This window comes from Coptis chinensis, chromosome 2, assembly GCF_015680905.1.
Source record: "Coptis chinensis isolate HL-2020 chromosome 2, ASM1568090v1, whole genome shotgun sequence".
NCBI classification, from domain to species: domain Eukaryota; kingdom Viridiplantae; phylum Streptophyta; class Magnoliopsida; order Ranunculales; family Ranunculaceae; genus Coptis; species Coptis chinensis.
The window spans coordinates 93,146,062-93,159,824 of record NC_141457.1 but is presented as its reverse complement, the minus strand read 5'-3'; the positions used below and the strand labels follow the sequence as shown (position 1 = coordinate 93,159,824).

The window sequence follows — 13,763 nt, the reverse complement described above, 5'->3', positions numbered from 1 at the left end:
CGTGTGGACTTGCATGACCGAAACTATGCCAATTTATCGGTGAATATATTCTCGTATATGCCGAAAAGTATCAATAGTCTCCGATAATGGCCCGGCTCGAAATCTATAATTGTTTATGTATTTTATATTTAATATTATTAATATATCTATTTTATTATATTTATTGGAAGTTGACATAGAAAATTGGAAGTCATATTAGTTAGTATTATGCGTCACACAAGAGTTGTCGATGGGCCGGACCTGAATAGGACACACTTAGGTCCAGGCCCGACCCAAATCATATTTGATATTTTGAGTCTAAGTCCGGCCTAAGTTGCAAGTCTTGTGTGGCAAACACAATACTAACCAATATAGCTTCCAATTTTCTATGTCAAATTCCAATAAATATAATAGATATATTAATAATATTAAATATAAAACACATAAAATATTATAAATTTCAGGCCGGGCCATTATCGGATCGGACATAGGTATGTCCAGACCTGGCCCAATAATCTTATCGGGCTAAATTTAAAGTCTAAGTCTTTATCTTATCGGTTCGGATTCAATCGGGCTTCGGGCTTGTCCCAGCCCATTGACAGCCCTAATTCTTGCCACTTACAAATTTGATTAAACTTTAGACAAAAATAACAGTTTCCATGTATTGCTACGGACTTAGGCCTAGTCCGAATCTGAACTTGTCCAATATGATTTGGGCCGGGTCTAGACCTAGGTGTGTCCTGTTCAAGTCTGGCCTGTTGACAGCCCTAGGCCTGCGTAGTCCAATAAGTACAGGCACCATACCAAGAAATTGTGGCACAACATTCTTCTTCATTCATAATTAAGTCGTGCAGATATATTTTATGGTCCACTTTGATTGTCGCAAGTTAGAACTTAGAACGAATAGCAAAAAACTGACGGAGTCGAAGCAAGGGAATAGCTACAATTTTGATATTTTAACTCATACACTGCACTCTGGGTACAAATGCTGGATATAGTTTCTACTAAACAACCAAATTAAGAACGCAACAGAGACGAACATTCCAATTTAACAACATATGATGGATGAAACTCAAAAGGCGTACTGCTCTAGTTCGATCTACAACGTCAACACGCACATTACCCCCACGCAATGGTATAGTAAACTATAGTATTGAACGATGAATCATGCTGCGACAGCAGATTGATATTTGGATTTCTTGTGGAGGGCAATGATGGATAAAACGTTAAGCGCCATCAAAAAAACAATGCCAAGGAAGGCAGCAATGAGGGCACCACCACCATGGTCACAGTAGGTTCCAAATCTATCGCAGATTTTGTTCCAACGAGCATGTGTATTTCCGTTCTTGCCTAGCTCTGATATGGAAGCTGCAGCACCTGAAGCAGTTGAAAGTAGAGCAATTGTTCCCTACAGATCAAAGAAAATTATAAAATAAATTATTAGTATCAGTTCAAGTTATCACAATGCAACTTGTAACAAAAAAGAGGATCACTGGTCACATTGAGCTGGTAGTGACTATTGAAGCTATACCCATATACCACAGCTTTAGTAGAGAGAAATCGGTTTCACATTTTACATTACATGTGTGTTTCTTAAATTTTTGGATAGTAACTCTGTGGTAAGAAGTAATCCACTTATGCCAATTATTGCAATTTTGAAGGAAAAGCTGACCATAAGCAGACTCACCGACTATCCCCACTATAAAAAAACTCAGTGCTCTAAAAGAAACAGAAGTACACTGATTATTACCATATCCAAGAGTGTCGTGGTCAAAAGCCTAACACCCTTTAAATCATACTTGTACCCAAACAAATCCACGGCCAACATCAACAGATTGTGTAGACTGCCTACACTGTTTGCTATTACAAAGAACCTGCATCAAAACAATCCACGTTAAGATGTTACACGGTATGTACTGAAAGCTTGTTAGTTTTGTTAAGTGGCACTTGGTGCAATGGCCAATAATATGTAGTATGAATTTGTGTTTTTCATTATATTTCAGAATATATTGACACAATAATATATATAGCAAGATGCTGACAAGCTACCCTAAGTGGGGCTCATGTACTAACAAAGCTTGTTAGTTAGTGAAATTTGTAAGTTGGAAGACTCCGTCCAATTACGTGTGGACTTGCATGACCGAAACTATGCCAATTTATCGGTGAATATATTCTCGTATATGCCGAAAAGTATCAATTTATATAACAAAGAAGGGTGGTGCAACACCACACCCAAACCTTTGGATCTAGGTTATGAGGGAGCGAATCCTAGGACTTATGAGGTGTGGGTTGTTTAATAGTGTTAAACAAGAGTATTGCATCATTCTTGAAATCAACAAATGCGGTTGGATTTCAGTTGGGCTTTTTTTGTCGAGCTTCTAATGAGTTTCGATTGGAGTTTTTTTAGTCGGGTTTCGGTTGGAGTTTTTTTAGTAGGGCAGAGATGCGCGTCGGGGGCGCCGAAGCCTCTTTGGTGTAAAATGATAACTTTAAACACGCATTTAATTATTTTACCAAATTAACCCATAATGACAATCAAGTGGCATCGCCACGGGTTAAATTCTAGTTTATATAACAAAGAAGGGTGCTTTTGAGAGTCCCAAAAAATCTACTTTCTGAAAAGACATAATGACCTAAAAATACAACGTACTTTGCAGTTTTTTACATTAAATACAATGTATTATTTTTCTTGCCTAAAAATACAAGATACTTTCAATTTTTTACAATTGATACCATCTGTTAAGTAGACCTAAACGGAATACGATTTGGCCGTTTAAAAAAAGTCATGTGACTTGCACGCACCACGTTTTATCAATTGTTTTCAACCACCGAGTGGCACCAGAAACTAAGCACAAAACCGTAATAAACTCCCTACCAATATTTTCATACAACAGGCTTCGTTCCCATCCGTCTTCCTAAATAAAAACACAACAAACTAGACTTATTCCTCAAAGGGGTGGCGGAAAAACTAAAAGAATAGAGATGACAGGCAGAGAGTGAGAAGTGCTGGTGTTGTTTCTTAAAAGATTCAATTTGGAGATCCCTTTAAAGATACCACCAGCCTTCCAATTTAATTTCAAGAAATGGGTATTCGAGCTTTGAGAGAAAAATTGAAGTCAGGAGGACTTGTGAAGATTTGGAGATGGTTTATGCCAAAGAATACATTGTTCCAAAAGTCAGAAGTAATAAAATACAAAATTTGTTGCGTTTATTTTTTGTTTTCTTCAAACCTTGGAACAAATAAGTGAACTATTATTCAAAGAAGAGTTGAATGATTCAAATGTCAATGTTTTTGCAAATGAGTGAAGACCTGTGACTGGTAACGATAACAATACGACTGCACTGGGATGCATTTGACAAAACTTGCAGGAATTAAGCCAACCCGGCAACCCAATCCAATATTTAGTGCAAATGTAAATCTTATCCCAAACCCAACCCATTGCCATCTCCGGACAAGGTCGGACTCTGATCGAAGGACTCCAAAAGAATAGAGATGACACTGTGAGGCAGAGAGTGAGAAGTGCTGGTGTTGTTTCTTAAAAGATTCAATTTGGAGATCCCTTTAAAGATACCACCAGCCTTCCAATTTCAAGAAATGGGTATTCGAGCTTTGAGAGAAAAATTGAAGTCAGGAGGACTTGTGAAGATTTGGAGATGGTTTATGCCAAAGAATACATTGCTCCAAAAGTCAGAAGTAATAAAATACAAAATTTGTTGCGTTTATCTTGTTATTTTATTTTTTGTTTTCTTCAAACCTTGGAACAAATAAGCGAACTATTATTCAAAGAAGAGTTGAATGATTCAAATGTCAATGTTTTTGCAAATGAGTGAATACCTGTGACTGGTAACGATAATAATACGACTGCACTGGGATGCATTTGACAAAACTTGCAGGAATTAAGCCAACCCGGCAACCCAATCCAATATTTAGTGCAAATGTAAATCTTATCCCAAACCCAACCCATTGCCATCTCCGGACAAGGTCGGACTCTGATCGAAGGAGAAGTTATTCCATTGGTTCTTTTGAGTATTTAGTTGATGATGATGATGATGATTCAGCAGCAGAGGTAGTTGTTTTAGAGAATAATAATAAAAAAGAGGAACAAAATATTATTCCAGTGGGGCCAGGTGCTGATGTGGCGGGGGAAGTTGGTAGTGGAGGAGGAAGAGGATGGTTGAAAGATTATGTGGATAGATTAGCTTCATCTGTTTCGTCCAATAATTCTTCTTCTTCAATATTGATTTCATTTCGATTTTCTGGGAGGTTTTTTACAGGGAGTAGTCGGAGAAGTATTGCTGATGGGTTTACAGGAAGTTGTCGGAGAAGTCGTGGTGATGTTAATAATGGCGGGAGCTGGGATTTGGAGGGAAATGCTTATGGAGAAGAGTTTGGGAATTTTCTGCGAGCAAACAATTGAGAAAACGTGGTGCGTGCAAGTCACGTGGCCTTTTTTAAACGGCCAAATCGTATTCCGTTTAGGTTTACTTAACAGATGGTATCAATTGTAAAAAATTGAAAATATCTTGTATTTTTAGGCAAGAAAAATAATATATTGTATTTAATGTAAAAAGTTGCAAAATACATTGTATTTTTAGGTTATTATGTCTTCTGAAAAAAGAATCCTACTTTACAATAAAAACACTAAACTGAGATCCTACGGTAGACAATTCTCTATCTTTTGAGAGTCCCAAAAAAACTATTTTCTGAAAAAAGAATCCTACTTTACAATAAAAACACTAAACCGCCGAAATTCATACCAAAAACAGCAGGGCACCGAATACCCAAAAAAACCAAATAACTGACCTCTATCAACTGGTCCAGGAGAACGCTTGGTCTTTTATGCTTTTATATCAAGTGGTACGTTTTGATCTAACGGTATATCAACGCTTTAAATATCGAAATATAAACCCATGAAAACTAAAAAATCAATCATTAGGAATCCCCCTAATAATTCATTCTCTTAATCCTTTTTGAGTTCTTCGGGTGAAACAAAGCTTCCACTTCGATTCTTTCATGTTCTTCAAAGCTCATATGACTTCCAAGAACACCTTTATTAAGAAACCATAGAACTCCTTCGAGTGAACTGGGGGTATTAAGAGACCACCAACTAGACGTTGAGTATTTTGGTATTGCCCTTCTTAAGGGTGGGTCTTAACTCTTAATTCTTGCTGAAGCTATGTATCATGTTTGAATCAACCAATTACTTTGTTAATAGTAAGTTATAGTTTTTTGTTTTTTATGAGTATCACTACCAAAAGGTGGTTTGAATGGATAGTTAATATTTACAGCTTCAACAATTGAGGTGTTGTAGTCTATAGATGGAGAAGACTGTTGACAAACTTCAAAGCATGAGATTGGTGATGTTGTTTTGGATGGTTTTGGAATTTGAATAGCATATATATAGGAGTGCAGCATCCAGGGTTCATTCAAGAGTTCTTTGAGTGGTAGCGGAAATAGCTATCCTACAAAGTACTTGAACTCACTCGATCCTTAGCATAGCGTGACAAAGTTTTTTGTTAATTGATGGTAAATCTGTCGGACTATTTTTGGTGAATATTCCAAGAAAATAATTATTAAAATTTTATTTTGTATAGATGTGGTTTGAAAGAGAAGTACTTAGAAATTTGTAAACCAACAAATGGTAGGATTGAGGCTGGAAAGCCAATGTGAGAACAGTATTGTACTTGTAGTAGCTAGCTTATACGAGTGTTTTGGCTCTACATGTCGAACTAAGTAGTTTAACTTAAAGTTTAGCAATTTGGAATATTTGTTCTTTACTAACCATGCATACCGCCCCCCCCCCCCATTTCGAAAGAAAAATAGTTGAAATTTCTTTTGAGAACATTAAGGTTTGGAAGAAGTCAAGACAAAGAAGACCTTAAGTGGTGGAAGGAAATGAGGAAGATGAACATAGGAGTAATTTGGATGTTTAGTGAAATTGAACGGTGCGAGGACATCAAATATAAGTTTAGTAAAATTTTCCCATGAATTTATATATGACTGAGCTGGCCTACCACATTGTCGTGTGTAGTTATCCATTTCTAATATCAATATGACTTAAGCATTTCTAATATCCATTTTAAAAAATATTAGGGAAAATTTTGCTGAAATTTTGCAAAGAAATTAGTGTAAAATGGTAAGTTTAAACACTGCACGCATTTAATTATTTTACCAAATTAACCCATAATGACAATCAAGTGGCATCGCCACGGGTTAAATTCTAGTTTATATAACAAAGAAGGGTGGTGCAACACCACCCCCCAAACCTTTGGATCTAGCTTATGAGGAAGCGAATCCTAGGGCTTATGAGGTGTGAGTTGTTTAATAGTGTGAAACAAGAGTATTGCATCATTCTTGAAATCAACAAATGCGGTTGGATTTCAGTTGGGCTTTTTTTGTCAAGCTTCTAATGAGCTTCGATTGGAGTTTTTTTAGTCGGGTTTCGATTGGAGTTTTTTTAGTAGGGGAGCGAATAATGCGCGTCGGGGGCGCCGAAGCCGCGTGTATCTATGCCGTACGGGGGCGGATGCGCGTCGGGGCACCAAAGGCGCACATATATGTGCCTTACTGGGCGCGATGCTTTCGTTAGGCGCGCCGCGATATATGTAGTAACGGAGGAGCGGATCGATCGTACCGGCCGCGCGATCGATGCGGTCGTAAAAACGGGCGGATGTGTCGGGCCAAAGGCGCAGATATCTATGTCATACGCACACGCAGGCAAATACTAGTCTATATAATAAAGAAGAGTGGAGTGGGACAACAAATTCCACCTCATAAGGTGATATTTGGTCATGCCACCCTCTCACCATAGCCACTAGATTGTTTTCTGGGGTGAGTTAACAGGGGTGAGTTAAATTTTTTTCTCACCTCATCCACCCCATACAAAAAAAACCTGGACTGTTTTTGGGTTGAATTTTTATGGGTTGTTGGGCTCTGAAAACATAAGTAGGGGAAGGGGGCGCATCGAAAGCGCCGCTTATCCGTCGTCGTGACGGGGACGATCTTGGCGCCGAGGCAACCAAGTCCGTGGTAATGACGAGCGGATGCGCGTCGGGCGAAAGCATATTTGAACATTGGGCTCTGGAAACATGAGTATAAGGGGTGCATCGCTACCGGGCGTATCTTATCTGTGTTCATCGGGGAGGCGGATGGCGTCGGCCACCGAGGTAGCGCGATATCGGTGGTCGTGATAGGCGGATCTTGGCGTAGGTTTCAAAGCGCAGCGATCAGATCGCATCGGGAGGCCGATGCACGGGGACACCGGAAGGCGCGGCGATCTGCGTCGTGACGGCACAAAGAAAAATACTAGTAGTCTCACATTATTGGATTGGTTTGTCAATGGGCCGGGACAAGCCCGAAGCCCAATTGAATCCGAACCGATAAGATAAGGACTTAAAATTTAAATTTAGCCTGATAAGATTATTGGGCCAGGTCTGGACATACCTATATCCGATCTGATAATGGCCTGGCCCGAAATCTATAATAGTTTATGTGTTTTATATTTAATATTATTAATATATCTATTATATTTACTGAAAGTTGACATAGAAAATTGTAAGCCATACTGGTTAGTATTGTGTCGGCCAATTGTGGGTTCATTTCTTGCCACTTACAAATTTAGTACATGCACCATACCAAGAAATTGTGCCACGACATTCTTCTTCATTCATAATTAAGTCATGCAGCGCCCCGATAAATGGGACTAGCACCCCCACCAATTCAAAAGTACTAGCACCTCTATATTAAATACATAAAAAACACTAACGGCAAACAGATGCCGCGGGATCGCACAATCCACGGCATCGGGTTGCCGCTGAGATCCCATATCCCATGGAAGGTGGTTGTGGGTCTTTTTTTTAATTTTGTTTTTAATAGCCACCGTAAAGGCACGACATTCTTCTTCATTCATAATTAAGTCGTGCAAATATATTTTAGGGTCGTGGTATTAACACCCCCATAAATGGGACTAGCACCCCTTTTACCAATTCAAAGGTACTAGCACCCCTCCATTAAATACACAAAAAATACTAACGGCAAGCAGCTGCCGCGAAGATCGCACAATCCACGGCATCGGGTTGTCGCGAGATCCCATATCCCACGGAAAGTGGTTGTGGGTTTTTTTTTTTTTAATAGCCACGTAAAAAAAAGTTAGTTGTCGCGATATGATTTTGTTTACTAAAATAGAGTTTTTGCTTATGTTGTTAATTATCAAAACTCTTCTTCATTAATTTGATCACAAAATTTTCTTATAGCATATGAAAATATTTGCCGCGAGATAGCAAAATTATGGCTCGATTGTATATTTTTTTTGTCATGGTTTTGGGTTGTTCTTGGAGTGTATAAATAAACTTTAAAGAAGAAAATGAGGTATCTGATAAGCACCCAAAACTGTGATATTATACCCCATAGAGACATAGCAATTTGGTTAATTATGTGTTTAATAATCAGAAAATAATCGCATTTTCGTGCTTTTGCATGTTAGAGCAACTGACGTAAAAATGATGATAAATCCAACATTTAAACACGAAATAGGGAATATACAGAAGCTTTCCGATTAAACCCACGTGGAGCCCAACAAAATCCGGACTAAAGCCCAAAGACTCAAACAGTACAGAATCCAGTCAGAAACGGGATTACGTGCACAGAAGGGTCAAACTTCTGAAACTCATATCTCTTGAACCAGGACTCCGAATGCGATGAGTGAGTTGCCCTAACGATCAGTGCGACGAACTCTACGCATAGACGGAAAGTTGTAAAAATGCCAAAAGACCGGACTACCACTGGACACTGCACATGGACCCACTAGGCACGCCCACAAGATTTGATGAGTCATCATGCAAGTCAAGACAAAGGTGCAAATAATTGGTGCAAATTTGACACTTTGTATGAAGTTAATGAGTTGGTTGGATTTAGGTGATGATTGTCTAAAAAAATGAAAGATGTCAAATGGGAGTTAGTTGTGGATAAGAGAAAAATAAATGAGATGAAAGTGTTTCACGTGGGAGAAGGGAAAAATGCTCTCTTATATAAAGGGGGCTGATTTTGGGGAGTTGGCTAGCTTTTACTTCCTTGACTTTTATTTTCTTTTACATTCCTTGTCTTTACTTTTTAGTTCATAGTTTTTAGAGAAAAACTTGTAACACTTTAATGGTGGACAACACTTCTAGTTCTAAATAAAAAAAACTTCTATTTTTCTTAGGTAATTGGGTTGTTTGGTATTCATTTTTTCTTTCTCTCTCTCATTTACATATATATTTTATAACTTTCATTTTAATTCCAAGGATCATGAGCTAGACTTACCCTTTGTGGAGGGTTAATGATGCTCATGTGAGGAATAACCCTTTTTATTTAATTCTAGTAGTTGTTTAAAACCATAATCTAGACTCTACATCCTACCTCAAAATGGTAGTTGGTGTGGAGTTTAGTTAGGAACTAAGGTGATGACTTAGAGATAAGTCATTGTTTTAGTTTCTCATGCTAGCAACATAATCTTAGAGATGAGTTATGTTGTTAGGGATCACAATATAATATGATTTAAAATTTGCTAGAAATTTTAAAGAAAATTAATATGTAATAACTAGAGTCAGGCAATAAGGGTGTTTCAAAACATGAGTGGATTTACTCCCTCCACACTTTTATAAATCGATTTTCATTTTATTGTAGTTTGCATGTTAAATAACCCTAAAAATCTAGAAGGAAACTAAGTAGTTTAGTATATAACCAACCATGTTTGTCATAAAGTAAAATAAGAAACTTACTCACTATGTTTCCTAACTTAGAGTAATAAAAATTGTAGGTTATCATAGTATTTAGGTTGGTTCGAATCCCTACTCTAGCTAAACAAACGAACGAAAACACGTGAGTAGAAACTTGTATTTACACCAAACGGACAATAGAAACATTAAATCTAAAGACTTCAAAGTGTAAAGATCAGTATCCATATGTCGTGTGAGTTCAATATGTAAATTTTGAAGTGAAAAAAAAAAACAAAAAACACAAAAAAAAATATGCCGCAGCAACTGCCTGTCGTGGGATATGGGATCTCGCGGCAACCCGATGTCGTAGAACTATGGGCATGTGGGGTGTAAAAAGACATATAAACCATTATTGTTTTACTTTTTGTCAAAGGAGTGTTAGTCCCATTTATAGGGGTGCCAATACCGCTCTCCATATTTTATGGTCAACTTTAATTGTCGCATGTTAGAACTTAGAACGAATAGCAAAAAACTGACGGAGTCAAACCAAGGGAATAGCTACAATTTTGATATTTTAACTCATCAGTTCTGGGTACAAATGCTGGATATAGTTTCTACTAAACAACCAAATTAAGAACGCAACAGAGATGAACATTCCAATTTAACAACATATGATGGATGAAACTCAAAAGGCGTACTGCTCTAGTTCTACAACGCCAACACGCACATTACCCCCACGCAATGGTATAGTAAACTATAATATTGAATGATGAATCATGCTGCGACAGCAGATTGATATTTGGATTTCTTGTGGAGGGCAATGATGGATAAAACGTTAAGCGCCATCAAAAAAACAATGCCAAGGAAGGCAGCAATGAGGGCACCACCACCATGGTCACAGTAGGTTCCAAATCTATCGCAGATTTTGTTCCAACGAGCATGTGTATTTCCGTTCTTGCCTAGCTCTGATATGGAAGCTGCAGCACCTGAAGCAGTTGAAAGTAGAGCAATTGTTCCCTACAGATCAAAGAAAATTAGAAAATAAATTATTAGTATCAGTTTAAGTTATCACAATGCGACTTGTAACAAAAAAGAGGATCACTGGTCACACTGAGTTGGTAGTGACTATTGAGGCTATGGCAATGCCCATATACCACATCTTTAGTAGAGAGAAATCGGTTTCACATTTTACATTACATGTGTGTTTCTTAAATTTTTGGATAGTAACTGTGGTAAGAAGTAATATCGAATCCACTTATGCCAAATTGCCAATTATTGCAATTTTGAAGGAAAAGCTGACCATAAGCAGACTCACCGACTATCCCCCACTATAAAATAAACTCAGTGCTCTAAAAGAAACAGAAGTACACTGATTATTACCATATCCAAGAGTGTCGTGGTCAAAAGCCTAAAACCCTTGAAATCATACTTGTACCCAAACAAATCCACGGCCAACATCAACAGATTGTGTAGACTGCCTACACTGTTTGCTATTACAAAGAACCTGCATCACAACAATCCACGTTAAGATGTTACACTTTGAGCTGTTACACGGTATGTACTGAAAGCTTGTTAGTTTTGTTAAGTGGCACTTGGTGCAATGGCCAATAGCCAATAATATGTAGTAGGAATTTGTGTTTTTCATTATATTTCAGAATATATTGACACAATAATATTATATAGCAAGATGCTGACAAGCTACCCTTAGTGGAGCTCATGTACTAGCACTGTAGCACAGTTAATTAGCATCTCTAATGAAAAATATTGTGTGATGTATGTGCATTGACTCGCTGAATCTTTGAACCAAGCTGAAAATAACTACGAGGGAGATGAATAAGCTTACACGAAAGCTGGAGTGTGTTGAAACTTGGCCTGAATACTGGCCTTAATAGGGGTGGTCCCAACAACACCAACTACGAAGGTTTTGGTTTCCTTGTTAAGGGCCATTACTAGAGTAGCCGAAACAGTCCCACAAAGTGCAAGCAACCTCAACACCAAAATGATCCAACTCCTTGCAGGCTTGTTTGCTACAACCTCAGCTGGTTTGGCACTTTCTACATCCATGGTATCAAGCAGACTAGGAGATTGGGAGTGAGATAGAAATGGATGTGTTGAGAGTGAAGAATGCGCTGCTTATAAAGACTCAATTTTTAAACATGAGAAAGAAAGAGTAGGTGAAGGTGGTGACTATGTTGGATCACCAATTCAGTTGAGTCTAGAGCTTTGTGTGTTGTTTACATTATGGGAAATAATTTGTTTTTCTTCGGGGAGTTGGGGATATTATACCAACTTTGACTACATTTTGAGAAGCAGACATATACGGTGTTACTGTGTTACGACTAGCTATTAGATAAACAATAAAATTTCACTAATAAGATTCCTTTCAAATTTAATTATATACTTCCATAGTTTCTGCGCTTCTACTCTCATGCTAATTATTTGCTAACTAACACCTACAGATAGCTTACTGCTAATCCCTAAACATGTTGCATATTTGCAATGGCAGCAATGATGCGCGCATTGATTCTCACGGACCATGTGAAAATCTAAGGCTGGTTTTGCAATGTTTTGTCCATAACTCCATGTCACTTTCACAACAAAATAGATTTTGAGGTAAGTCAAACTCCAAATTCCATCATTTAACAGAGCCCTGGACTTCAAACTACTTCTCACAATCTCACGACAATGAGCAGTAAAGAACAGGATGTCAGATGCGAATGTTTTCAAAATTCATGGACCTTAATCCATACTCCCATAGTCATTAAGCAGAAACTACAGTGTTTACGGATTTGCAACTACTATTTGATCCCGAAACTCAAAATTCGAAATTTTATAAATATCAAGTCAAATGGTCTATTTATTTATTATTTAGAACAATCAGATTCAGTAGCAACATGTGGCCAAACGCCATAACTTAAATTTTTTCAAACATTAACTGTTTATTATTTACTTTTGTATTTGTCAAGAGCAATTCACTCGGCAGCAACATTTAACCAAACACATTAATTTAACTAATTATTTTGTACATCTTTAAGCTAAATGAATTACTTCAAAAACATGTTGCACGCAATTGAACAATGACTAATTGCTGAAATCGCCAATGCAATTCATACGTCAGTTCTTAATCAGATTTTCCCACCCAAACACTACTTGATCAAATCCCTTCTATCCTTGATTATGAGAAATCAAGACTCATAGCTCTAATAGTATTTTGTTTCATTAGTTAAACAAGCTTCTTTTTTCGTTCTCTTTCCCACCAAATGCACATCTTATCCCAGGAAAGGCTATCAACCTTTGAATATACAATTCCTTGTGTGCTATCACGACATTAATAAGCTAAGTCATCCATGAAACTAAACACTCCATGTAAACTTTATGTTTCGTCTAACCTACCTTACTAGAGCAGGTAATTTGGGGAAGATGGATTAGTTGATTGGGTTTGACTGAGTTCGTTTTGAGCGAACTGCCTACGTATCAAGTTCTCTCTGTTAGAGAGATTTGAATTAGGTCAGACGTAGTTCCTGTCCACTTTATATAGAAAACCTTGGTGGTCCTTCATTTTCTTTAGCGTCATGTTAGATCCTGGTCTTCAAGTCATGATGGTGAGTTATGACGATTGATAAGGTGCGCAACTAAAGCTGCGGCCTTTAATGCACCAGTAAAAGTGTATGTTACTAGCCGTTATGGAACGGAGTGATCGAGCGAGCACTATGGAGGTCGTCCATTCAACTCAAGTCACTTTGAAGTGAGGTCATAAAGTGAGGTGAGTTTGTTGGTTCTCTGTAAAGCGATTTGTCATGAGTTCATCGGAGAAGGTGTATTCTGATAGTGTCAGTTCGTGATGGAGAGACAGTTTGATTCGCTATGAAACGAGCTGTGTTATGAGTGCTCTCTTGATAAGTTATACTGGACACGTGTATAATATATATTAGTTGTGTATATTAGCCCCTTACACTGACTTTGGAAAATGTATGGTTTCTATATTGTTATTTGTAAACGAGGGAATGTTTGTTGGGAATGAGGAATTTTTTGCAAGCATTCTAACATACAACATGGGCTACTAAAACCAGTTTGTAAGCAGCTTTTCG

The 13,763-nt window shown here is 37.7% G+C and overlaps 2 protein-coding genes across 2 annotated transcripts; one reads left to right on the top strand and one right to left on the bottom strand.

Moving 5' to 3' along the window:
- Nucleotides 1–3,851: 3,851 nt before the first annotated feature.
- Nucleotides 3,852–4,397, top strand: LOC147519046 (E3 ubiquitin-protein ligase ATL4-like). Its single transcript, XM_086594053.1, has one exon. It carries the CDS (start codon nt 3,852–3,854, stop codon nt 4,395–4,397), a length of 546 nt encoding a protein of 181 aa, XP_086450179.1.
- A 5,822-nt stretch (nt 4,398–10,219) lies between these two features.
- Nucleotides 10,220–12,020, bottom strand: LOC147519045 (CASP-like protein 1B2). Its single transcript, XM_086594831.1, has 3 exons — nt 11,519–12,020; nt 11,056–11,179; nt 10,220–10,692 (listed from the first exon to the last, which is right to left on the bottom strand). The coding sequence occupies exons 1-3, from the start codon at nt 11,737–11,739 to the stop codon at nt 10,450–10,452; spliced, it is 588 nt and encodes a 195-aa protein (XP_086450957.1). The 5' UTR covers nt 11,740–12,020; the 3' UTR covers nt 10,220–10,449.
- Nucleotides 12,021–13,763: the final 1,743 nt, after the last annotated feature.